This window comes from Mesoplodon mirus, assembly GCF_964341445.2.
Source record: "Mesoplodon mirus genome assembly, chromosome: 14".
In the NCBI taxonomy this organism is placed as follows: Eukaryota; Metazoa; Chordata; class Mammalia; order Artiodactyla; family Ziphiidae; genus Mesoplodon; species Mesoplodon mirus.
Window position 1 is genome coordinate 87,734,871 of NC_138990.1, and position 26,882 is coordinate 87,761,752.

The 26,882-nt window shown below is 46.7% G+C and overlaps 1 protein-coding gene across 2 annotated transcripts in view; it reads left to right on the forward strand.

The window, feature by feature from the left end:
* The window catches only part of LOC309815695 (uncharacterized protein), a 274,409-nt gene that overhangs the window by 237,287 nt on the left and 10,240 nt on the right, over nucleotides 1-26,882 (forward strand). Inside the window, exons 4-7 of one of the 2 annotated variants that reach the window (XM_082642624.1) lie at nucleotides 4,021-4,105; nucleotides 9,856-9,952; nucleotides 11,404-11,520; nucleotides 12,932-13,181. In XM_082642624.1, coding sequence (XP_082498750.1) covers nucleotides 4,021-4,105; nucleotides 9,856-9,952; nucleotides 11,404-11,434 — 213 coding nt within the window. In that variant the 3' untranslated portion in view covers nucleotides 11,435-11,520; nucleotides 12,932-13,181. Of the gene's footprint in view, nucleotides 1-4,020; nucleotides 4,106-9,855; nucleotides 9,953-11,403; nucleotides 11,521-12,931; nucleotides 13,182-23,575; nucleotides 23,693-26,882 lie in introns of those variants that run through there. The other variant, XM_082642625.1, reaches the window with a different exon arrangement.

Genomic DNA, 26,882 nt, shown 5'->3' on the forward strand with positions numbered 1-26,882 from the left:
TTGGTTCCTCATGAAAATACTTATTAGTGTTTTTTGGCAGACATTAATACCTATTAGCTGCCAGAGGAGCCCAGGATTTAAGCACAAAATAGAGCCTAGACTCAAGCTTAGGGGACCCCATATATCAATATTTGTGTTCACCCTGGGGCTGATTTTTTTTCCCTTCTATTTTTCTGTGCTCTTTTTCTTGTACTCTTGGCTTCTGTTTCTTTGGTTACTTGAAAAAATTTTAAAAATCTTAGTTATTGAAGTGAAAACTGCTTTGAAAGGCAGAACGCCCTCGGTGAGATCTATCTCCCTGATTGAAGGGAAAGAAATGAAGGAGACTCACTGAAATAAAGTGAGTATTTCCAATCAGAAGAGGAATATTCTACCTCCCTCAGTGGTGAGTGACACCAAATCAGCTGGAAAGGGCTCTCATTCCTAGAGCTAAGGAATAAGGAATCTGGAGCTCACTGATACTGTACATACAAAACAAAACAAATCTAAACTGCGATATGAAAGCAGCGTTTAAAATTAACCAAGGGAGGGCCTCCCTGGTGGCGCAGTGGTTGAGAGTCCGCCTGCCGATGCAGGGGATACGGGTTCGTGCCCCGGTCTGGGAGGATCCCATATGCCGCGGAGCGGCTGGGCCCGTGAGCCATGGCCGCTGGGCCTGCGCATCCGGAGCCTGTGCTCCGCAACGGGAGAGGCCACAACAGTGAGAGGCCCGCATACCGCAAAAAAAAAAAAAAAAAAAAAAATTAACCAAGGGAGGCAGAGCTTCCTGGATTTGGATTTCGGGGTGGCAAGTACCCGGGTGTGCTGCCCCTATTTTACTGTCCAGAGTGAGGTAAATAGTCCCTGCTCTGAATTGGGATTTTTGGGGGGAGCCGTTCTCTCCCTTTATGTTCCCAGTATCTTCCTAAACCATCCTGAGTCCATGTCTTTTCTTTATTCTCATTTTATTAGAACCTCAAAGAAGATCAGAGATCACCTGACAATTTGAACTCTGTTTGTAGGAAGGTGTTTCTCAATCAAGACAACACTTAAAAGGCAGCATGACCCGGGGAAAAGAATGTAGTCATCTGGGTATCAGGAGACCTGGAATTTTCCTTTCTGACAACTGTGACACCTTACCAGGGAAGCACCCTTCTCCTACCTCTCATCCCTGCTCTCCCCCTCTACCTCCGTCAGTCTGTTTCTTTGTAAACAGTTTTTATCTACGTGATTCCTCCTTCTCTAAAGTTCTGAGTATATAATTTTTTTTTTTTTTTCGGTACGCGGGCCTCTCACTGTTGTGGCCTCTCCCGTTATGGAGCACAGGCTCCGGATGCACAGACTCAGCAGCCACGACTCACGGGCCCAGCTGCTGCGCGGCATGCGGGATCCTCCCGGACCGGGGCACGAACCCGTGTCCCCTGCATCGGCAGGCGGACTCTCAACCACTGCGCCACCAGGGAAGCCCTGAGTATATAATTTTGAAAAGCTCCTCCCACCCAAGGAGTTTCTTCAGACCCCGAGGAAAAGTCTCTAGTTGGGAGGGGAGACGTTTTCCCGTACATGTATTGAGCACCTCATATGTAACAGGTGCAAGTCACCATTCAAAGCGTCCTTTATGTGTGTCATTTAATCCTTAATGATGATAACACACACTTGTATAGAACTTCCTCTGTGCCAGACTCTGTTCTAATTAGTTTACATACATTCACCCATTTAAATCCTCATCACGAAGTGTATGAAGTTGGTAATATAATGATCTTCCTTTTGCAGGTGACCACTGAACCTTAAAGGAGAAACAAACATAGTGCCCTCGGGCCTAGGGCTGATCTCAATATTCATAAACCAGGACAGGACAATCATCTTCTCTTGACAGATGAGGAAGATGGGGTTCTAACAGGCTAAGGAAAAGTGCCCACAGTCACAGAACAAGTAGCACACTTGGAAATCAAACTCACGTCTGATTTGTTCCAGAGCCCCCATTCTTTCCATTTTGCTGCTTTGCCTCCCAGAGACGTTTTTGCTTTGTCATAAACCGCAGAGCAGAGTGTGGCACTTTTAACGAAGGAAGAGTTTGCCAAATGAAAAGCAGATTAATGAGGTATTTGGGATGCTTTGCAGTAAATAAATCTCTTTCAGAATTCTCATGTTCTCCCACTCACATCGTTAAAGCCATAACAGTAACAATTACCTCAGCCTGGTTGAGGCCGTGTGGGAGTGTCTGTCGCCCTGGGAAGACACTGGGGACCCACAAAAGTTTCCTTGAGCTGACTGAGCCATAGGTCAGAAATTGGATATATCAGAGGTTGGCTTTCCCCGTCAGAGCCTCGTCTTGCCCCTCCTGTTTCTGGCTGTGTCTTGAAACGCGGTTACCTGAGGAGAGGAATAGAGCTTAAAATTGGGTCAACATTAAGAATATTAGAAATGTCAATGTCAACCTGTTCTCCGAGACTTAGAGCACCATTTGAACACGATTGCCCGAGACTTGAGTAGAGTCTATCTTTTTTCTTTTTAATAATAGGTAATCTTAGCTATTCCCTGGGAATTAAAAAATACCCCTTTGAAACTGAGAGGCCAGAGCAGAAATGTAATTATTTCTAGATGATACACAACTGAATTTAAAGCCAAATGCTCACATTTATATTCAAGAGGAATGTGTGTCTACTTAACGCTGGTGTTGAGGGTCTGGGGGATGTGAAGACAAGCAAGTCCCGGGCCCTTTGTCTAAGAGCTGGGAATCTACTAAGGGAAATGGGGTGTAAGCTGTAATAATCTGTGCTGCGAGGGGAAACATAGCATTTACTGCCCATCCGCCACAGGCCAGGCATTGTGTCAAGTACTTTATACAAGGCCATGGCAAGATGGATGTATTAGCCCCATTTCTAGGGGAGGAAAGCAAGACTCAGAGTAAGTTGTCCTGGGCCAACAGCACTTTATGAATATGGCTGAGATTCAGACTCAGGTGACTCTAATGACAGACCTGCACTCTTTCCCCTAGGATTTGCTGTTAATTAGGCAGGATCCACTTAATGGTCTAACGTATTAGGTATCCTTCATGGGATTTAAAGATTCACGAAATTAGCTCACCGAGTTGCATAACGTTTTGAGATGACAATTTTTGACCTGGGGTATTTTTTTTTCTTTTTTTTTTTTTTTTTTGTGGTACGCGGGCCTCTCACTGTTGTGACCTCTCCCGTTGCGGAGCACAGGCTCCGGACGTGCAAGCTCAGCGGCCATGGCTCACGGGCCCAGCCGCTCCGCAGCATGTGGGATCTTCCCGGACCAGGGCACGAACCCGTGTCCCCTGCATCAGCAGGCGTACTCTCAACCACTGCGCCACCGGGGAAGCCCCTGACCTGGGGTATTTTGAGGAGTCTTGGGCGAATCAAATAATTTTCAGCTTTTTCCAAGGAATGTACAAAACAGAAAACTTCACCCATTTCTTGTGCTTTTATGTTGGTGGGGTGAGGCTTATGGATGGTCTTTGGGTGAGGGATAGAAGAGGTCTGGATAACCCAGATAGCTCCATTACTTGGTGAGAAATAATGGTTTTGAAGTATGACTTGGCTACCTTAAAGTGGCTGTATCAGCTCAGTAGGAGTTAGCAGTTTGATGTGGCTACCAAAAAGCCAGTCTTAAGAGAAGTATCTCTGGTGGGGGAGGTAAGAACCCCACTCTGCTTTGCCTTGGTCAGACCTTAGTTGGAATACTGTGTTAAGTTCTGGGGACTGTAGACTAAGATAAATATAAAGCAACTAGGACCCACATTCAGGAGAAAGTTTGGATCACAATGTGGAAATGAAATCTGGACGTTTAGGGAAATAGGGCTGTGCAGCTGAAGAAAAGACTTGAAGGGCTGAGATAACAGTCTTCAAATATTAGAAGGATTGTCTTGTGGAAGAGGAATGTTGATTTTTTTTTCTCTGTGGCCCTAAAAGATGCAACCAGAAGCCACAGGCTCTGGGGAAGTGGATTTGTCCTTACAAGGAAGAATTTTTTGTTCTATCTGCCTAAATATGTTGAGTTTTGTTGTTGTTTTAGAAAGTGGTGGATTCCCAGTCCCTGAAGGTCCTAGGACATGTGCCAAGTAATTACTTGGTGGAGCCATGGCAGAGGAAATTCAAAGGTACCGTGGATTGGATTTCACAAGCATCAAAGTCCTTCCCAACCCTGAGCATCTCAGTACCTGTGGACTGTCCTTCCAGGCTTTGCCTCCACCTTTGTCACTAGGGTTGGGGTATGTTTTGGGGGGATGGATAGATGGATGGGTGACCGGGAATAGGAAGAATGTACAATGGCAAAGCAGTTACTTGGTCCATTCAAATTTGGTCTGCCATTTTTAAATTTTGCCTTTCCTATATACTCATTTGCTTGCCCTAAACTCTGGGCACCTGGAGGCCTTTGCTGTAACTGCTTGTGATCCTCAACATCGTACCCCATCTCATGCAATTGGGTTCTTATAAATGTTATTTGACAGTGATTTTTATCAGGTATCAAGTATTGTCAGGCTCCAATAGTAAGCGAATCTAACTTCGCTGTATGTACAAACGCTAGGTTTGTAAAGCTTGTGGCTGCCTCCCCTCTCTGGGGAAAGACAGAACCTGAATTCTTTTCCAAATTTCAGTGAGATGGAAATTTTGGGACACCCATGAGACAGAGAACCAGTCAAAGGGCTTCACACTTAAAAGTAGCCTTAAAAATTACCCATATGCCAGTTGCACTACTCCCAGCCCCCCCTGTCAGGTAGCAATCTTCAACTGTTTTGAAAGACCTCTAGCTCTTTTTATCCAATTAAGGACTGAAAGTGATTGACAGAAGGTTTTTGCTCATAGTCTACAGCTGAACTCTTGTGTCAACAGTAAATATTCCAGCAGAAGGAGTGGGGGTTTGATCATTTTACTGCTTTCTGCAGGGCAGACTCTGTGGGCTCATGGCAACATCTAATCTTCAGTGACCCCAGTTGTCACACCCAGGAGTAGGTTTCTCTCTAATCCTTTTCAGAGCTATGAACAGCAGGGAAACATGATTTATAGACCAAGAGGTATTTTCATCATGGGATTTGTGAGCATTTCATATCCCTTTCCTCATTATGGATACACTGCCCATCCTTTGGAAGAGACACTAAGGTGTTGGTCAGATCCTGTTAACCTCATTTACTTCCATGAATTCATGTCAAGTGTATTATGTTCATGGAGGAGATTTTCAAAACCCTACCAAATGGGTTTAGAGGAAGATGGGGCTAACTTCAGATGACTTCTTTAGGCCAGAGGTTTTCCTAGGCACCAGTAATCATCTGATTCTGCTTTCTAAGGCTGCTTCCCTTACTTACAATTCATACATAGAAGCTAAGTCCTTGATGCAAAGGTGTTCTTTACAGCTGTGGGTTTTACCTCAATCTCTGGGCTCCTTTAAAAATAAACTTCGAATATTCTTCTCAACCCTAGTTATTTGAACTCTCTGAGTCTCAGCTCAGTTTATTAACATGATTAATTTGCAGTGGATCTCTGAGTCTTATGTCCTTAATACATTGCTTCACACAGGGGCACCAGCTCAGGAAGATTTTGTCTGTTGCAAATTTATGAGGAAGTGGAATATTTATTTTTGGTACTTTTTCACCACCTCCCCAACATCTGCCTCCTGATCAGATACCATTTCTTCTTCTTCCTGTCTCTACATTTCCAATGCCATTAAAAAATGGCCCAATTCTCAGCCTGTTTTCCCCTAGTCCTTGCTAAAACAGTGGCTGATGATGGTTTAAGTTAAGGCACCACTTCTCATGAGGTTACTTGTATTTTAATAAAAATCTTTGAAGGGTAAACATTCAAAGTCCTGATTCTCTATGGTTAAATTTTAGGCAGTGTAAAAAATAGTTTTAGATGGAGACGAAGGGAGTTGGGTGGATTACACAGGACATGGGATGAACAGGGCTGTCACTTTTTTTGTTTTTTGCGGTACGCGGGCCTCTCACTGTTGTGGCCTCTCCCATTGCGGAGCACAGGCACCGGACGTGCAGGCCCAGCGGCCATGGCTCACGGGCCCAGCGGCTCCGCGGCATGCGGGATGCTCCCGGACCGGGGCACGAACCCGTGTCCCCTGCATCGGCAGGCGGACTCCCAACCACTGCGCCACCAGGGAAGCCTGAGGGCTGTCACTTTTGCTCAGTTACATGAACATGGTGACAGGCAAGCATAAATGCAGAGATGGCATTCCTGTGCTGGTATGGGGAAAAGGAAGAGAGGCCACTGGTCAGGACATTGTTTTGCCTAGGGAGGAAGAAGATCCAGTACTTTGGTAATTTATTTAAGCTTTTGGTTTTTTTTTGCGGGATAGAGGAGCAAGTAGGGGAGCTCATACTTGAAGCCGAATCCGGCCTCCGTACCCTGACACTGAATTAAATCTCAAGACAGAGTTGTGGGTGAAGTAGAAAAGAATAGCTTTATTGCTTTGCCAGGCAAAGGGGGCTAGAGCAGGCGATTGCCCTCAAAACTCTGTGTCCCTGACCTGGAGAGGGTAGTGAGGAGTTTTATAGTAATCGTTCAAAGAGGAGAGCATGATCAGCTCATGGACATTTCTCTGATTGGTTGGTGGTGAGGTAAGTGGGTGTCAGCATCATCAACCTTACAGTTCCAACTGGTTCTGGGGTCTGCGTGTTTGTGGGTAGCACACCATTAACTTCTCCCACCTAGTGGGGGTTTCAGTATCTGCAAAACAGCTCAAAGATATTGTTATGTGTATCCCTTAAGGGGGAACCAAGACCCTGCCCGAAGGCTGCACTAGTGTTTCTTTTGACTATTCCTCCCTTGTCTCGCATCCCCTCCCTTCTCTAATTAGCAACTGTTTGAACCTGCTCCTTGGAACTCAGGGAAGGTCATGGAGGCTGAATGAAGCCTATTTCCTGTAATCAAGAAATGGGGGACACCGATACAGGCTTTGTGCCCAGGAGCCCACAGGGTCCTGCTAGGGATCATACTCAGTGCAAGGAGATGTGGAAAATCCAGAGATAAGGAACCATGGCGTCTTACTTTCCAAGGGCTCCTACTCTATGTTGTGGGGGAAATCAGACGCATTCATTAAGAGTCTGCCCGATTGAAGGATGTGAAAAGAGTTATCACAGAGGTACAACTAACATGCTGGGAAAATGTGTGGTCCATTCTCACTGGGATATCTGGAAGGGCTTCCTGTAGAAAGTGGGATTTTAATTGAACTTAAAAACAATTTGTACTTTGAAAAATTATACTCTTGAAAGAAATGAGTTGAGCAAGCGCCTGTCCTCTGACGGAGGGAGGGAAGTCTGGCCTAGTTGAGTGGAGGCGGGAAGGTGAGTGTTACGCTTAGTCTGGAAAACTCGGCAGGGTCTTCAACCCTACGGGGCTTTGAACGTTCGGTTGACTCTTTTCGGTTTTATTCTTCTCGCATTGGGAAGCCATTTAAGATTTAAGCAGGGGAATAATATTCTTAAAGAAAATAACTATGACCAGGATGAATTGAAGGGAGGGAGAAACGACATACTCATTTATCTACAATTTGGGGAAGAGAGGAAGATTATCTCTAATTCATTAGATGTGCATTGTATCAGCAGGAGGGAAATAAGCAGCATATCTTGATACATAAATCCTCCTCCCATATATGCATTCTTTTTCACCAGGGAGCAAGTATTTGGCAGCCAAGTTATCTTTAAAGTAATAATAAGAAAGCTATTTGGAATAAATGTTTCAGAACCATTTGTTACTTTGCACAGACCTATGAGCAAGTAGGATTGAGCTAAAGCATTTACAGTGGTATGTGGTTCTGCAGGGGCTGCCACCCTATTATATATACTTATATCTTGGCTAAACTCCAGCTGTTGCCACTGCTATTAGTCAAAGAACTGAAGTGTCAACGAGCTAATCAAAATAGCAAAGTGGGAGTCAAGAGTTTTTCCGCCTGTTTCCTAAAGTCTTAGGAAGATTGTTTCCTTTTTATTCCTTATATTCAGAACATAAAAGCCTCGCAGACATCTAATCTTTACTAGGTCAAACATTTCAAAAGGCAGTGGGATTATTTTCCAGTTGCTTTTCAGTTTAAGGCAAGTGTTTTAGGGGCTTCCAAAGCCTCCCTCCTGAATCCATTTATGAAAAAAAAACAAAAACAAAAAATGAAAGGCATTATTAACCCAACTACATTGTCCTGGTGTAAAAATCCTAACATATAGCATAGTGGGAAAAGGTTCTGAATCATGACCTAAGAGATGTGAGTTCTAGACCCAGTTTTGTGAATGCATAGCTTGGTGGTTTTGTCAAGTCTCCTATTTAACAGGGAGGGATTAGAATTTTTCTGTATGGTTTCTGTACTATTCAGTAGTATTGTTCACAATTACTTTTGCCTAAGGAGTTTAGAAAATGGAGAGACACATGATAATGTTGCAGGAAGAGGGACCTCTTCCAGGGCCCAAGAGTGGGCTCTTGCCTACCACTCAGAAAAGAATTTTCTGAGGAGACACACGTGCTGACAAATCAACAGACTTTATTGGGAAGGGGTGTCCGGGTGCAGAGCAGGAGGGGAAGGGAACCCAGGAGAACTGCTCTGCCATGTGGCTCACAGTCTCAGGTTTTATGGTGATGGGGTTAGTTTCTGGGTTGTCTCCGGCCAGTCATTCTGACTCAGGATCCTTTCTGGTGGTGCACACATTGCTCAGCTAAGATAGGTTCCAGAGAGAAGGATTCTGGGAGGTTGGTAGGACATATGGACAGGAGTCTCCTCTCTCCTTTTGACCTTTCCCTTATTTTTCCGGTTGGTGGTAGTTGGTTAGTTCCGCGTTCCTTACCAGGACCTCCTGTTTTAAGATAACTCGTGAAAGTGGTTACTGTCGGGCCTGGTCAGGGCAGGCAGTTTTGGGCAGTGGTTTCCCTAAAAATAAGATTGAGGTCAACAATTTTGGGTGGAAGTGATGTGTGTTACTTTTGGGCGAGAACTCACATTGCCAGTGTGAGGCTCCAGAATTCTTTCTCTCTACAAAGATGACTGAGAGAGGTGGCTTTGTCAAGCTGGGGGCAGGAATAAGGAAAACGAAGAGCAGAATTCCTAGGCAGCCCATGATGGGCATGTACAACGAGCGGGAAATGAACCTTTGTTTTTTTTTTTGTTTGTTTTTTTTTTAAATTTATTTATTTTTAGCTGCGTTGGGTCTTCGTTTCTGTGTGAGGGCTTTCTCTAGTTGCGGCAAGCGGGGGCCACTCTTCATTGTGGTGCGCAGGCCTCTCACTATTACGGCCTCTCTTGTTGCGGAGCACAGGCTCCCGACGTGCAGGCTCAGTAGTTGTGGCTCACGGGCCCAATTGCTCCGCGGCATGTGGGATCCTCCAAGACCAGGGCTCGAACCTGTGTCCCCTGCATTGGCAGGCAGATTTTCAAACACTGCGCCACCAGGGAAGCCCCAACCTTTGTTTTTTAAAACCACTGATATTTGGAGGAATTATTCAAGCTTATTCCTTTTTGTTTGTTTGTTTGTTTGTTTTGCAATATGCGGGCCTCTCACTGCTGTGAGAGGAAGATAATAACAATGATAAGTAGCAAAACCTCTAAAATGGAGACTATACTCCATTATAGCCAATTAATGGGAGTGGGAAGCTCGGGCTCACTGTCCAGGACATAGAAATAAAAGCTGAGGATGTTCTGAGGCATCTCTTGGATCTCTATAAGCCTCCATCATTTCTGCTGGGTAGGGTTGACACATAAAATATAGGCTCTTCAGTTAAATATGAATGTCAGAAAAACAACGAGTACATTTTTAAGGTAAGTATGCCCCAAATAGTACATAGGATCTACTTATACTAAAAGTGATGACTTATTATTCATGTGAAGTTCAAGTTTAACTGGGTATCCTGTATTTTTATTTAGTAAAGGTGACAGCCCTACTGATGATCCACAATGGAGGCAGTTTAGGAACGATACATGCTGGCTCTCGGACAGTCAGAAATGGCTTCAGCAGATCCAGGTACAGTATGAAATTCTTTTTGGATGTAGCTCAGAAGCCATGGCCAGCCCTTGACTGCAAGTACTGCCTCGGGTTTCCCTGAGGTGGGGTAAACCTTCCTCTTAATGGCCTTTTGGTAAGTCTGGAAGACCATATCCAAGGGGAGCCCCAAAGTCAGTTTCATCCTCACAACCATGTTTCCAATTCCTGGAATTGGCTGCATGTGACTCACAAGAGCTGAGGAGGTTTGTGAAAATTGGGAGTGTCATAGCTTGAACCCTTTGTAGGTAAAGTTTTGGTGCTCTGAGAGTTTTAACAGGAGCAATGTGAAAGACTCCAGGTCCCCAGGTAGATAGAAACAATCCTGTTTTACTTCTGTGTATGTGACAAGTCTCTAATAGTTCACAGAGCAAATATCTGCTCTTACAAAGACTGATCCAAGCTTGGATGTTTCTGGTGACAAGGCAAGGTCGTGAGTCTGAAGTTGAACTTTTATGGTTGAGGAGACAATAAGGTGGTCAGAAGGTCAATCATGGAGGAGACGTTGGCTTCATCCATTGTGCAGGCTTGTATATGTGGTTCTATGTAGATTGTGTTTCAAAGGTGGAGCTTGTTTACAAGTATGAACATTCTCTGTCGTGCTTTTTGGACCTTCATACCCAGAGCTAGAGCAGTGCCGAGGTTCTAGAAATGCCATGGATGTTCTGAGCTGATAGTGGCATTTCCCAGGTACTGTTCCCTTGGTGCTGCTCCTTGAAATGTCCAAAGGGATTATCATGTGTCTTGTGGTGGGTCCTAGCATTGTGAAAGGAAGCTGCGGCACTAGGCTCAGAGGATTTCGGATGCGGTGGGAGGAGGAGGAGTACTACGACTATAAATTGTATCACAGCATATCGATTCCATCTTGAGAGTGGGGTTGGGGGGTTATGAAGGGGGGCTTTTATTGTACTTTTATACATTGTACCCTTGAAACTAATTCAATTTTTAAAAATTAATTAATTTATTTGGGGCTGCATTGGGTCTTTGTTGCTGCTAGCGGGCGTTCTCTAGTTGCAGTGAGCGGGGGCTCCTCTTGGCTGTGGTGCACGGGCTTCTCATTGCAGTGGCTTCTCTTGTTGCGGAGCATGGGCTCTAGGCACGCAGGCTTCCGTAGTTGTGGCACGTGGGCTAGGTAGATGTGGCACACGGGCTCTAGAGCGCAGGCTCAGTAGTTGTGGCGCGCGGGCTTAGTTACTCCGTGGCACGTGGGATCTTCCCAGACCAGGGCTCGAACCCATGACCCCTGCATTCGCAGGCATATTCTTAACCACTGCTCCACCAGGGAAGGCCGATAATTCAGTTTTTTATAAAGAGAAGATTCCTAATATTATTCCAAAATTTTAAAAATATGTAGTTGGATAACACTATGAAAAATTAACTGATATATTCTTTTATTATTTCTCTTTGCTCCCTGGATCTTTTTCCCCATCCAGTCAGCTAGGCACTGTGAGTTCACTGCATTAGGAAGGTAAAGACTCAGCAGAAATGAGGGAGAAAAACAGAAAAGTCTCAGCTTTGGAATGTTCACAACGGAGGCCACAGTAGAACAGGTGAGAATTCTGTGAACCAAAAATAAATGTCGTCTCAAATGCAAAAAAGTATTCTCTGCACTGGGAGGCAGGAGAGGGAGGGAGGGAAGGACTGAAGGAGAGAGATCAGTGTGGCCAGGGACATGGAGACTGTGCTTAAGGACGATATGCCCAGGAAGAGAATCAGAATCTGGAGAAGATTCAGCCTGCACGTGATCATTGCCTCCAGTCAGCACCCTCATCTCAGACGTTGGGAAATTCAGAGAGAGAGTGGGAGTACGTCAGGAGGGCCACGCGCATAGTCTGTGTGGCAGGGGTTGTGGCCGTTCCCTATTTGTGAGGAGTCCCCAGCAATTTGCAGGCCTCTTCTGGAAAATGCTGGCGGACGTCTCTAGTGCTTATGTGAAAGCTTGTTCACAAACCTTGAAAGATACAGATGTAGATGACAGATAGATGCATAGATAGAAAAATGTCATTAAATAAAAGCTCCAGGAAAGGTTTGGAAAATGCCCTTTATTGCATAGGACGCTTCTATTGTCATATGATGTTAGACTGAGTGCCGGTCCCTTCATCCTCCTTCAGACCACGGCATTCTGTCTGCTACTCTCCCGAGGGTCCTTTCTTCTCCCTGGAAGGGATAAAACAAATGAGGTAGAACAGGAAGAGACAAGGAGCACTCCAAGCTCTGCTGGTCAGGGTTACCCTCCAGCATTGCCTTAATGCTCAGAGCCACACACACCACAGTGAGCTTGGCTCCAGATCAACTACCACGCAACGAAGGTTCTGGAGCATTTCCATATCTCGGGGGACCTCATTTCCACGTGACTCTCTTTCATATTCCCCTTTGTCACAGAAGGCTAGGTCCAGTGGTCAGGGTGAGATCTCGGCTCAGGCCCAAGGCTCTCAGACCTCAAAGTTCTGGTCCTGCAAGGGCCCCTGTCCTCTCTTGAGACCACTCCTGGCTCTCTCTGCCGAGAAGGAGCTGCTGGCAGTACGTCCTCTAAGAGTTGAGGTCCATCGTGCAGACCCTGAGAAAACTCCTAGGAAAAGGCTCCACCTTCTTGTTTACGTCAACAGAGGTCAATGCCTTTGTTAGTGCTGGGTGTGTCCCATTTGATGCAACTGCAGAGCCATTAGGTAAACCAGCACATGTGTGCGGCCCCTTCCCTTAGACTCCTCTGGGCCCTCGTGACATAGGCTCAGAAGACTGCCAGCCTCAAGCCTTACCTCTTCCAAGGGACGGCCACACCGTCTTCCAGGATCTTCTGTCCCATGAATCTCAGTTGCTGTTTGGAACTCAAAGGAGAGAAAAGACCCTGCCTGCGGGGTCTCTTTGGGCTGGGGCCTTCCCCCGTGGGCTGCTCTCCCTCATTCTCCTTTTCTTCTTGCTTCTCTTCCTCCTCCTCCTCCTCCTCCTCGTCCTCTTCCTCAGGGGTGCTCTCGGATTCCACATTGCCCATCCACTGGGCCATGTTGAGATGAAAGACACGGCAGCTGAAGCCCTGCAGGACGCCGCCCTTCACGTGCTGCTGGAGGATCCCCAAGGTGGGGAAGACCCGGCAGCAGGCCATGCACCTGAAGCCAGTCTCCATGGTCACCATCCAGTCCGGTGTCTTGGCCCTGGGTCTCTCCTCGACGGCAGGTGACCCTGATGGGCTGCCTGGCTCTGCCCTTTCCTCATACTCTTTCTCCTCCCCAGTGGACTCACTGTCAGACAGGAGGCTTTCGGTGAACACATCAGAGGGGCAAGTGCCTACTGTGCACGCATCCTCAGGAAGGGTCACTTCTTCTTTCGTCAGCTGCTTTTCAGGCAACTCCAAGGGTTTCTTTGTCTTCCAGGAGACAGCGACACCCTTGTTCACTTGTACCTGCATGTAGTATATTTTCATGCCCCTTTCCTCTTTGTCTGGGTGCAGATAGTCCTTACAGGGTGAAGAGAGTGAGGAGGAGACACAGTGTGATGGGGGAGCGGTCTCCCCTTCTTCCTGAACCTGGGCTAGGGGTGCTGTAGGCCAGGCAGTGTCTCGAAATCTCCGCATTGCTGAAAAAGGAAATTAAAACCATAATAACATGCATGGGCCGTGCCGGAAGCTGAGGGAGCAGGTGTGGTAGACGAGAGAGGGACATTTGCATGACGTAGCTATGTCGTGAGCTTGGTGTCTGTTGGCCGTAGGATGGAGCGGTGTATCTGGTGTCATCTGTGGGCTTTTCATGTGCGTGGGGGGGATACTGGAGCGGTGTCTGTATACAGGGGTGTGGAGTATGGTGGTGAGGGCTGTGGAATGTGAGGGATGCGGCTGGATGCGTGTATGACAAGGAGTGTGATTTTGGTAATATCGGTGGTGCATTACTTGTGGAATGGGGCTGTGGTGCTTGGGGTTTATGTGTGCTCTGAGAAGGGCTGTGCCTGGAGGGCAGATGTATGTGTGAGCTGTGTGGACCTGAGCTGGATGGTCCTGCTCTCAGGCTGGAGGTGTATGATGCAGAACTCTGTCCTTCTCCGGAAGCAAAGGCAAAGACAAAGCCTACATTTTCCTCTGAAGATGCTTAATCTGGTCCCTCTTCCCTCCACCTCAAGCCCAGACCTTTCCGGCCCCTGCTCCTTGACTTCCCTACCATGGTACTACCAGTATTCACACCGCCCCCCCGGACTCAGCTGGCATCCACGCCCTCGGAACAGCTCAGCCATCCTGCCCAGGCTCCTCCACAGAGCCCTCATCACCTCTGATGACCCTGGATTTCCTCTCAGCCTCCCTGGGATCTGTGTGCCTCCTGCCTCACAGCCAAGCACCCCCTCACCTGAGGAGCCCCGCGCCCTTACCAGCGTAGCTGAGCTTGCGTGGAGTAGAAGTACAGAAGAAGTATTTAGGGGCAGAGGAGACCTCCACTGCCCCTGGGCTGCAGCCTTGGGCCACCACAGTGGATCCAAGCCGAGGGGGATCCTCTTGTGACTTCGAGAGTCCTGAGGGAGGAATGAAAGGCTCAGGGTGGGTTCATCAGTCCTCTGTCCACAAATATTTACTGAGTGTGTGACACGTGTCAGGTGCAGTGAATACACACAGTTGAGAGTGTGGTTCCCAGTGGATCCTCCAGGATTTAATTCCAATCAATACTTATTCTCTCACTGTCTAGTTGGTAATGTAGGCCTCGGTGGTGACTGTGAGTGTGTGGGAAGAGTGAGTGATGTGTATCAGTTAAGTCTGTGGTAAGTGTGGGGTTGGCATGGGGAGCACAGTGCAGATGTGTCTATCTGTGTCTGTGGCCTTTGTGTGCATGGTTTCTGTTCACAAGTCAGGAATTCTGGGACATGTAACTTTTCCTCATTACATGGTGTGGCTTGTATTTATGGTGCGTGTTCATTCATTCATTCACCAAGATTCAGTAAGCAGCTACTCCTGTGTATCCGGCACTCTTCCATTGTTGTAGTCTTTGGTAACGCTGCACATTCTAGTAGGGGAAGACACACACTAAACAAAACTACCATAAATATATAATACATCAGCTGGTGGTAAGTATATAAGGGTTGCCAGACTTAGCGAACAAGAATACAAGGCACCCAGTTAAATTTCAGTTTCAGATAAACCCAGAATAATTTTTTAGTGTAAGTATTCCCATGCAGTATTTGGCCTGACTTAGTTTTAGTGTAAGTATGGCCCATACAATATTTGGGACATACTGATACTGAAAAATTACTTGTTCTTTATCTGGAATTCAAATTGAACTGGATAGCCCATATTTTCTCTGGCAATCCTGACATGGGTTACTGAGACTGTGGTTTACTGTGGTTTGTACAAAGCGGGTCTGGCATTACTCAAGAATGTGTTACAAGTGTGGTGTGTATGACACGGAACTGGTTCTTACAGAGGTATTTAGCGATGGCTGAAGTTAGCTGTGTTTGTGCGAGAGTTGTGGAGATACATATATATATATAGTGTGTGTGTGTGTGTCCTATATATATAGTGTGTGTGTCTATATACATATCTCATCTCCAGCGTTTGGTGTTGGAGGAGAGGATTGTGATACAGGTGGTTTGTATGAGAACGTAGTACAGGAGGGATCCGTGTATATACCTCCATGTGCTGTGTGTGGTTTACTAAGGATGTTATATGTGGGGTGTGTGATATTTTTGCTGCATCAGAGTGTACATGGGTGTATGAGTTACTGTCTCATAAAACACCCCTAACAAGAATTCTGTATACACTGTTACGTACACCGAGTGTCAGCCAGGTCCAGGCAGGGTGACAAGAACTTTACCACGCAGACTTTATATCTGTTAAGCACTCTAACCCCATTCATCTCGCTCTTCTCTGCACTACCACACACACACACACACACACACACACACACACACACTCACACACCCACACACACACAGGAACATAGAGCAAAATATTCTGAATGTTCAGGGGCAGTCATTGCCTTCCCCAGCCTGTCCCAGCCACTGCCTGGAAATCTGCCTGCTGTCTAGAGCTCCATTCCCAGGGCCCATCCTACAGTCTCCAGGGCCCTGGGCCTGGTAGGAGCTACTGGGCTCTAATCTGGGTCAGAGGCCTCTAGCTGGAGCTCTGGGGTGACCACCCCTCTCCCAGGGCAAGCTACTCGCCTCCATTTAATGCACGCAGGCACCACGTGGCCCGTGGCTCTCAGAGCTCCCCGCAGGACCCTGAGGCCATTTCTCACCCCCGCTCACGCAGTCTCAGTCTCTGGAAAACCCTTCCCTTCCCTTGATCTCCTTTGGGAAATTCTTCCCGTTGAAGGAATAAATCCTCCTTGCTTTCAATATGACACCATCCCTAGACAAGCAATCTTCTTTCAAAGTGCATTCCACTTGTCAAGATATTTTTCAACTGGGCCTTCAACTCATGGGGCTTCTCTTTCCACTTTGGTAAAAGAGGCCAAGCAAATCATGGGTCTCTCTCAGCATGCTTGCATCCTTCACATCCCCCACCTCATGACCCCAGGGAAAGATCCAAGAGCATAAGAGAGAAATCGGGGACTGAGAAAAGCTGCACCTCTAGGTCTGTGCAAGCAGGATGCAGCCTGCTGTGAGTCCGACAAAGCTCCAGGCCCGGCTGCCCCAGGAGAGAGTCCTCAGACCAGCGGAGCTGACCTCCCATCTCCCAGGGGGCATCTGGCCGTTCTGTGCCGTCTCAGACCACAGGGGCCCTCCAGATAGATACGGCAGCATCAGTGAGACAAGGTCTCTCGCTCCCTGCTTCACAGGTGACACGTTCTCAGTCCCCCGCTTCCTAGAGAAGGTTCAGTTTGGCAGAAACCCATGTGCCCCAGACAAGTTGCCCCCCACATACCTCCTCCGTTCTCGGCAGTTTCCTGGGACTCTTCATTTTCCAGATGTTTCCTCTTTTGTCGCCGTTCCATCGTACCAACTAGAAGTCTCCCTTAGAAGATGCCTCAAGAGATGTCCAACTCCTCCTCTTCCCTACAGGTTGGCCCTTCTTGGCTCTTGGGCAATCCGTTGAAATGATTCAATACAAACAAATATAGTCAAGTCTCCTAAATGGCTGAAAAACGTGTACCACTTAGTGAACCAGCAGTACTGCCTAGTGCTCACCAGGGCTGATATGTTTGCAAGGTTGCCAGGCGCACAGCGGAATTCTGTGACCTCAGTGCTGACATCAGTGCATTCGGTGGACCTAGGTTGAGCACAGTGTCTGCAGTAGCACAGGCCCCATTTTCAAGAACAATTCCTTTTTCCCAGCCGATGCTTTCCCGTGAAAGGGAAAGGTTCATACCATATCTATTATAAATTGTATCATACCATGTCTATTATAAAATTCACATTTTGATTGGACATCTTTTAATGTCTTTTCTAGAGAGATTTAATATGAATATTTTAAATGGTCTCCAGTTTCCCTGTGGAATATTGACATTTTAAACTCTGCACTTCAATTTTCCCTCAATACGTGTAATTTTGTCACGGCTATTTCTGTACTTAAAGATGAGGACCTATATAATTGATTTCTTCATTTTTTCCCCATCTCTTTCCAAGGTACTGCATTTGATTGTGTCTTGCGACTGAGTGAAAAATGCTAGTCCTTGAGTCAGGACATTGGGCCCTTTAGCAAGTAACTCAACCTATCTGGGCTTCAGCTTCTGTATGTGCGATCAAGAGGCTTGGACTAGCTGACTTTTCAAATGCTGTGTTTCTTTGATTCACTCTCACTTACTGATCTGCTCCTTAAGAAGAGGGTCTGTTCTCATAAAGTAACAACAGTCTTTTCCTAACCTTGGGTTGGGCGGAGTTTAACTGTTCGTACTCAGTTTGTTAGTTATATTGCCTTCTACGTATGCTTAGCTCTAAATAATTTATATGGCTCTTGTGACAATTTTTAGATCTTCTTTTTTTCTTATTTTCTTTTACAGTTTCTAATTTGTTATCGCCAGTGTAGAGGAGCCTGATTGATTTTTAAAATTTATTGATCTTGTATGTGTGTGCCTTGTTGAACCGTCTTATTAGTTCCTGCTAGTTTATCTGTGGGTTCTTTTGCGTCTCCTAGATAAATGAGCATATTAAATGTAAATAATGTGTTCTTTGGATAAAGTTTATTTTCTTGCATCTCTATATATAGAAGCAATATGTTGAATTGATTTAAATATTTAAATACTTACATACCTGTTATCACAATCTAATGTTCTTTATCTTATTTTCTTTCAATCAATATTATGTTTTCAAGATTTATCCACGTGAATCCATATAGATCTAGGTCTTTGATTTTTGACTGTTTGATATTATTTGATCACATGCATATAGCATCATTTATTTTCCATTCAAGCATTATTGGACAATTGGATTGTTTCCCTCCCTTCTCTAGAACAAACAACATTTCCTAGAATATCCCTGAAGATGTCTGACAGTCGAGAAGGGCCAGGCTGCCCGAAGGATTGCTACTTGCTTTTAGCCACCTTCCAACAGGCCGTCTCCAGCCAGCAATTTGAAGCACAGCTGAAATGAGAACTGCCCCAAATGTGAAGATCTTAGGAGCTTCCTAGAAGGTGGGAGGTTAATGATAGGCATCCTGCTGGGATCCCAGTGGAGTCTGAGCTGGCCTGAAGCTCATCTTCCTCCTCCACCTCTCAAGAGAAATGTGGAGGAAAGAAGACTTCAAAAACTGTGAGCAGGCAGAGGGAGGGATATTGGGGGCCGAAGCTGTAACTGAGGTCTTAGAGTCGGCTGTGAGCACACAGAGCCTCTAGAGAGCCAGGCTCTGCCTTCTGAGGACTTCTCCCCTAAGGCTGCTCATAATTCACGTGATACCAGCCATATAGAGCCGACTTGGCCCACACTGTCACAGAAAGCCTTATCAGAATCTCTTCTTCTTCATACACTCTTGTGTCTGTTACTTGGTTATTGCCTTTGGTACTCCATGATGTGAACCACAGTCGCCAGGGGATGGAGGACACTAGTGACCCATCTTGCTCTGTGGCCTCAGTCCACAGCTTGAGGGTAAGGGAAGAGGCCAAATGAAGGTCAAGAAGGAAAGATGGAGTTTGAAGAGAAGACCTGAGTTAAGGGTGTCTTCTCAAGTCTTGATGACTGAAATGTAGCTCCAGTACCTGAAGTCCTGCTTGTTCTCAAGGCTGACCGCGGGGCTGGGTGCACTCAGTGAAGGAACCGTATACACTTAGTATTTCCTTGCTTGCTCACACTTGCCCTCCTCTGATACACCCTCTGCAAGACTGATCTTCCCCTGAAACAACTTTCCCCCTGCTACTGTCATCTCAGGAACATTTGCTTCCCCTTCCTAGTGTCCCCCTAGAATGCCATTGCAGCCAATTCATAATTTGATAATCATCCTGCTTACCATATTCTCAGCAATTCCGGATAAATTTTATTTGCTTTATTCCATAGTCTTCACCCATCAATAATCTTCCTTAACTTCCTAGCTGCAGGTTAACCCATTTGGAATCATTTCTTTTTCTTTCTCTTCTTTGGCAAATCCTTTCTATCTTTTAAGGTCTTTTTCTTGTCTCTCTACCATCCTGCCTTCCTGAACTTCTTTTTTTTCCGTTTAAGTAACCTTTCAATCTCCTTCCCCAGTTTCCTCATAAACATTGAGAGTTTATTCCTCACACGTTAGACAGCGGTTTATGAATGGCCAGGCATAATGGACTCAGAATGAGTTGGCACCCCCGAGGTACCTGTCTTGCTGGGGAGCCACAGGTGAAGGGCTGGCTGCTGGACACACGTTTGCATGGAGTCAGGCTGAGTGGCCTCAGGGTGTTTGCCCTGCACTTGTGTGTGTTTCTCCCTAGTTGGTTTCCTTGTCCAGCCACCTGTGACCTCCCTCCATCCAGCCCAGGGAATCCTTCTCATCACAGGGGTAGGATGTTTGTCTCATTTTCCATCACATCCTTTCCCCAAAGTTTGGTTGTGAGTTGTTCCCATTCCAAAGACCTTTCCTCTTTGAAGAGAAAAGAGAAAATCTTTTCTCTCCTTTCCTCTCACTTCACTTTTGCTCTATTATCTCCTCCGTCCAAAATGGCCCACTGACTCACATGGGTGTAGATCCGAAGATGGCAAGAACTGCCAGCAATTCTGAGATAATAATATGGATGGATCAGGAAAACTTGAAAACCTTTATCCCGCCACATTAAAAAAAATTGCACTTCCAGTGTATTCAGAGTCTCAGTGTAGAAACACAAATGATAGAGAAGTTGAATTACACTCAAGTTTTCTTTCCTACTTTCCTGATTTATTCTAATCCTCAATGCTAACATGATGAACTATTTGTTAGGTAAAGTTTCAGACATTTTCTACCCATGCACACTTTTCTTCTTTTCACATAAGAGTGTGAACTAGGTCACTTTCAACATGCTGTGATTCTGTGATTCACTGTCTCCCACCGAGTCATCCACGGATAAAGTCATCTGTTTCACGGAGAACTATTTCCAATAGCTAATAGCCAATGTCTGTGGAGTGCTTACTCTGTGTCGGTTTCTTGTAACTATTTTACAGATCATTTGTACAGCGTACCCATGGACCAGGTACAATTATGACCCCCAAGTGACAGATAAGTGCAGATAAGTACAAATAAATACAGAGGCCAAGTGACTTGCCCAAGACCCTGGAGCAAATCAAAATCCATGCCTCTGTAATCATTTTGCTCTATTGCCTCTGTCTGGGAGGCTTGATGATTTGGCAACTAAAACCTTAAATATCATGTTCCATTTTTATATCTGTGACACAAGCGTGGGGCTGTGATACGGGGTAACTAACCTGACTACTTTTGAAAACCCTTATGCACCTGGATGAAAGTAAGCCAGGGACTGCAAGCCATAGATTTAAGGTTTCCTACCAACTTTAAAAAATAGCTTCTTTTTTTTTTTTAAAATAATAATTTATTTATTTATTTATTCATGGCTGTGTTGGCTCTTCGTTTCTGTGTGAGGGCTTTCTCTAGTTGTGGCAAGTGGGGGCCACTCCTCATCGCGGTGCGCAGGCCTGTCACTATCGCGGCCTTTCGTTGTGGAGCACAGGCTCCAGACGCGCAGGCTCAGTATTTGTGGCTCACGGGGCTAGTTGCTCCGCGGCATGTGGGATCTTCCCAGACCAGGGCTCGAACCCATGTCCCCTGCATCGGCAGGCAGATTCTCAACCACTGCGCCACCAGGGAAGACCTAAAAAATAGCTTCTTGAATGCAATTTATGTAGTGTCAAGTCTAGGATGTAGTCCAAATAGTAACAGAAAAATGGAGATATGTAGGAAAATACTTAAAGTTGACAAGTATTGGGAGTGTAGTATTTTTGGGGCCAGCGTGTAGACCACAGGAAAACTTGCTGTTTCCATCCCAAAGGGAAGAGCCCTACGTTGCAACTGCCAAGGTCCCTGGGACAGCAAGTGTGCTCACTGCTTAGTAAAGAAGCATCCTCAGTTTGATAGAATCATATGGGAGCCTTACATTTGGTTAGCAGTTCTACATTCTTGATGTAATAATATTTTCAGGGTGTGGGAGGGTATCAAGCTCTGAAAATACCCTTGGAGAGATCTGCTTATTAAGTTTGGCTTTTTCAATCTCCCTACTACTTCTTTACTAAACACCAGGCGGTTTCCTTCACTTTTCAGAACCATGTTGTTTTTCCCTTGTCTAATGAACTTTGAAATATTTTTGGATGAGGTATTAACTTTGGGGAAAAATAAACATCTCTTTAAAATAAGGAAGATGATAACAATGACAAGTAAAAAAAAGCTCTAAAACGGAGAATATCCTCCATTCTAGCCAATGACGGAGTGGAAGGTTCGTGCTCGCTGTCCAGGACGTAGAAATAAAAGCTGAGGAGGCGCTGAGGCGTCTCCTGGATCTCTATGAGCCTCCATCATTTCTGCTGAGCAGGGTTGACAGATAAAATATAGGCTGTTTAGTTAAATATGAATGTTTGAAAAACAACGAGTACATTTTGAAGATAAGTATGCCCCAAATAGTTCATAGGATCTACTTATACTAAAAATAATGACTTATTATTCATGTGAAGTTCAAGGTTAACTGGGTATCCTGTATTTTTATGTACTAAATCTGACAGCCCTACTGATGATCCACAATGGAGGCAGTTGAGGAGCGGTACATGCTGGCTCTCGGACAGTCAGAAATGGCTTCAGCAGATCCAGGTACAGTATGAAATTCTTTTTGGATGTAGCTCAGAAGCCATGGCCAGCCCTTGACTGCAAGTACTGCCTCGGGTTTCCCTGAGGTGGAGTAAACCTTCCTCTTAATGGCCTTTTGGTAAGTCTGGAAGACCATACCCAAGGGGAGCCCCAAAGTCAGTTTCATCCTCACAACCATGTTTCCAATTCCTGGAATTGGCTGCATGTGACTCACAAGAGCTGAGGAGGTTTGTGGAAATTGGGAGTGTCATAGCTTGAACCCTTTATAGGTAAAGTTTTGCTGTTGTGAGAGTTTTAACAGGAGCAATGTGAAAGACTCCAGGTCCCCAGGTAGATAGAAATAATGCTGTTCTACCTGTGTGTATGTGACAAGTCTCTAATAGTTCAGAGAGCAAGTGTCTGGTCTTAGAAAGACTGATCCAAGCTTGGATGTTTCTGGTGACAAGGCAAGGTCGTGAGGTTCAAGTTGAACTTTTATGGTTGAGGAGACAATAAGGTTGTCAGAAGGGAAATCATGGAGGAGCCCTTGGCTTCATCCATCGTGCAGGCTTGTATATGTGGTTCTATGTAGATTGTGTTTCAAAGGTGGAGCTTGTTTACAACTATGAACATTCTCCGATGTGCTTTTTGGACATTCATTCCCAGAACGAGAGCAGTGCCGAGGCTCTAGAAATGCCATGGATATTCTGAGCTGTCAGTGGCATTTCCCTGGTACTGTTCCCTTGGTGCCGCTCCTTGAAATGTCCAAAGGGATTATCATGTGTCTTGCGGCGGGTCCTAGCATTGTGAAAGGAAGCTGCTGCACCTGGATCAGAGGATTTTGGATGTGGTGGGAGGAGGAGTAGTACTACGACTGTAAATTGTATCACAGCATATCAATTCCATCTTGAGAGTGGGGTTGGGGGGTTATGAAGGGGGGCTTTTATTGTACTTTTATACATTGTACCCTTGAAACTAATTCAATTTTTAAAAATTAATTAATTTATTTGGGGCTGCATTGGGTCTTTGTTGCTGCTAGCGGGCGTTCTCTAGTTGCAGTGAGCGGGGGCTCCTCTTGGCTGTGGTGCACGGGCTTCTCATTGCAGTGGCTTCTCTTGTTGTGGAGCATGGGCTCTAGGCACGCAGGCTTCCGTAGTTGTGGCACGTGGGCTAGGTAGATGTGGCACACGGGCTCTAGAGCGCAGGCTCAGTAGTTGTGGCGCGCGGGCTTAGTTACTCCGTGGCACGTGGGATCTTCCCAGACCAGGGCTCGAACCCATGACCCCTGCATTCGCAGGCATATTCTTAACCACTGCTCCACCAGGGAAGCCCGATAATTCAGTTTTTTATAAAGAGAAGATTCCTAATATTATTCCAAAATTTTAAAAATATGTAGTTGGATAACACTATGAAAAATTAACTGATATATTCTTTTATTATTTCTCTTTGCTCCCTGGATCTTTTTCCCCATCCAGTCAGCTAGGCACTGTGAGTTCACTGCATTAGGAAGGTAAAGACTCAGCAGAAATGAGGGAGAAAAACAGAAAATTCTCAGCTTTGGAATGTTCACAATGGAGGCCACAATAGAACAGGTGAGAATTCTGTGAACCAAAAATAAATGTCGTCTCAAATGCAAAAAAGTATTCTCTGCACTGGGAGGCAGGAGAGGGAGGGAGGGAAGGACTGAAGGAGAGAGATCAGTGTGGCCAGGGACATGGAGACTGTGCTTGAGGACGATATGCCCAGGAAGAGAATCAGAATCTGGAGAAGATTCAGCCTGCACGTGATCATTGCCTCCAGCCAGCACCCTCATCTCAGACGTTGGGAAATTCAGAGAGAGAGTGGGAGTACATCAGGAGGGCCACGCGCATAGTCTGTGTGGCAGGGGTTGTGGCCGTTCCCTATTTGTGAGGAGTCCCCAGCAATTTGCAGGCCTCTTCTGGAAAATGCTGGCGGACGTCTCTAGTGCTTATGTGAAAGCTTGTTCACAAACCTTGAAAGATACAGATGTAGATGACAGATAGATGCATAGATAGAAAAATGTCATTAAATAAAAGCTCCAGGAAAGGTTTGGAAAATGCCCTTTATTGCATAGGACGCTTCTATTGTCATATGATGTTAGACTGAGTGCCGGTCCCTTCATCCTCCTTCAGACCACGGCATTCTGTCTGCTACTCTCCCGAGGGTCCTTTCTTCTCCCTGGAAGGGATAAAACAAATGACGTAGGACAGGAAGAGACAAGAAGCACTCCAAGCTCTGCTGGTCAGGGTTACCCTCCAGCATTGCCTTAATGCTCAGAGCCACACACACCACAGTGAGCTTGGCTCCAGATCAACTACCACGCAACGAAGGTTCTGGAGCATTTCCATATCTCGGGGGACCTCATTTCCACGTGACTCTCTTTCATATGCCCCTTTGTCACAGAAGGCTAGGTCCAGTGGTCAGGGTGAGATCTCGGCTCAGGCCCAAGGCTCTCAGACCTCAAAGTTCTGGTCCTGCAAGGGCCCCTGTCCTCTCTTGAGACCACTCCTGGCTCTCTCTGCCGAGAAGGAGCTGCTGGCAGTACGTCCTCTAAGAGTTGAGGTCCATCGTGCAGACCCTGAGAAAACTCCTAGGAAAAGGCTCCACCTTCTTGTTTACGTCAACAGAGGTCAATGCCTTTGTTAGTGCTGGGTGTGTCCCATTTGATGCAACTGCAGAGCCATTAGGTAAACCAGCACATGTGTGCGGCCCCTTCCCTTAGACTCCTCTGGGCCCTCGTGACATAGGCTCAGAAGACTGCCAGCCTCAAGCCTTACCTCTTCCAAGGGACGGCCACACCGTCTTCCAGGATCTTCTGTCCCATGAATCTCAGTTGCTGTTTGGAACTCAAAGGAGAGAAAAGACCCTTCCTGCGCGGTCTCTTTGGGCTGGGGCCTTCCCCCGTGGGCTGCTCTCCCTCATTCTCCTTTTCTTCTTGCTTCTCTTCCTCCTCCTCCTCCTGCTCTTCCTCCTCCTCGTTCTCCTCCTCCTCCTCCTCGTCCTCTTTCCCCGGGGTGCTCTCAGATTCCACATTGCCCATCCACTGGGCCATGGTGAGATGAAAGGCACGGCAGCTGAAGCCCTGCAGGACGCCGCCCTTCACGTGCTGCTGGAGGATCTCCAAGGTGGGGAAGAACCGGCAGCAGGCCATGCACCTGAAGCCGGTCTCCATGGTCAGCATCCAGTCCGCTGTCTTGGCCCTGGGTCTCTCCTCAATGGCAGGTGGCCCTGATGGGCTGCCTGGCTCTGCCCTTTCCTCATACTCTTTCTCCTCCCCAGTGGGCTCACTGTCAGACAGGAGGCTTTCGGTGGACACATCAGAAGAGGGGTCAGTGGCTACTGTGCACACATCCTCAGGAAGGGTCACTTCTTCTATCCTCAGCTGCTTTTCAGGCAACTCCAAGGGTTTCTTTGTCTTCCAGGAGACAGCGACACCCTTGTTCACTTGTACCTGCATGTAGTATATTTTCATGCCCCTTTCCTCTTTGTCTGGGTGCAGATAGTCCTTACAGGGTGAAGAGAGTGAGGAGGAGACACAGTGTGATGGGGGAGCGGTCTCCCCTTCTTCCTGAACCTGGGCTAGGGGTGCTGTAGGCCAGGCAGTGTCTCGAAATCTCCGCATTGCTGAAGAAGGAAATTAAAACCATAATAACATGCATGGGCCGTGCCGGAAGCTGAGGGAGCAGGTGTGGTAGACGAGAGAGGGACATTTGCATGACGTAGCTATGTCGTGAGCTTGGTGTCTGTTGGCCATAGGATGGAGCGGTGTATCTGGTGTCATCTATGGGCTTTTCATGTGCGTGGGGGGGATACTGGAGCGGTGTCTGTATACAGGGGTGTGGAGTATGGTGGTGAGGGCTGTGGTATGTGAGGGATGCGGCTGGATGCGTGTATGACAAGGAGTGTGATTTTGGGAATATCGGTGGTGCATTACTTGTGGAATGGGGCTGTGGTGCTTGGGGTTTATGTGTGCTGTGAGAAGGGCTGTGCCTGGAGGTCAGATGTATGTGTGAGCTGTGTGGACCTGAGCTGGATGGTCCTGCTCTCAGGCTGGAGGTGTATGATGCAGAACTCTGTCCTTCTCTGGAAGCAAAGGCAAAGACAAAGCCTACATTTTCCTCTGAAGATGCTTAATCTGCTCCCTCTTACCTCCACCTCAAGCCCAGACCTTTCCGGCCCCTGCTCCTTGACTTCCCCACCATGGTAGTAGCAGTATTCACACACCCCCCCAGACTCAGCTGGCATCCACGCCCTCGGAACAGCTCAGCTATCCTGCCCAGGCTCCTCCACAGACCCCTCATCACCTCTGATGACCCTGGATTTCCTCTCAGCCTCCCTGGGATCTGTGTGACTCCTGCCTCACAGCCAAGCACCCCCTCACCTGAGGAGCCCCGCGCCCTTACCAGCGTAGCTGAGCTTGCGCGGAGTAGAAGTACAGAAGAAGTATTTAGGGGCAGAGGAGACCTCCACTGCCCCTGGGCTGCAGCCTTGGGCCACCACAGTGGATCCAAGCCGAGGGGGATCCTCTTGTGACTTCGAGATTCCTAAGGGAGGAATGAAAGGCTCAGGGTGGGTTCATCAGTCCTCTGTCCACAAATATTTACTGAGTGTGTGACACGTGTCAGGTGCAGTGAATACACACAGTTGAGAGTGTGGTTCCCAGTGGATCCTCCAGGATTTAATTCCAATCAATACTTATTCTCTCACTGTCTAGTTGGTAATGTAGGCCTCGGTGGTGACTGTGAGTGTGTGGGAAGAGTG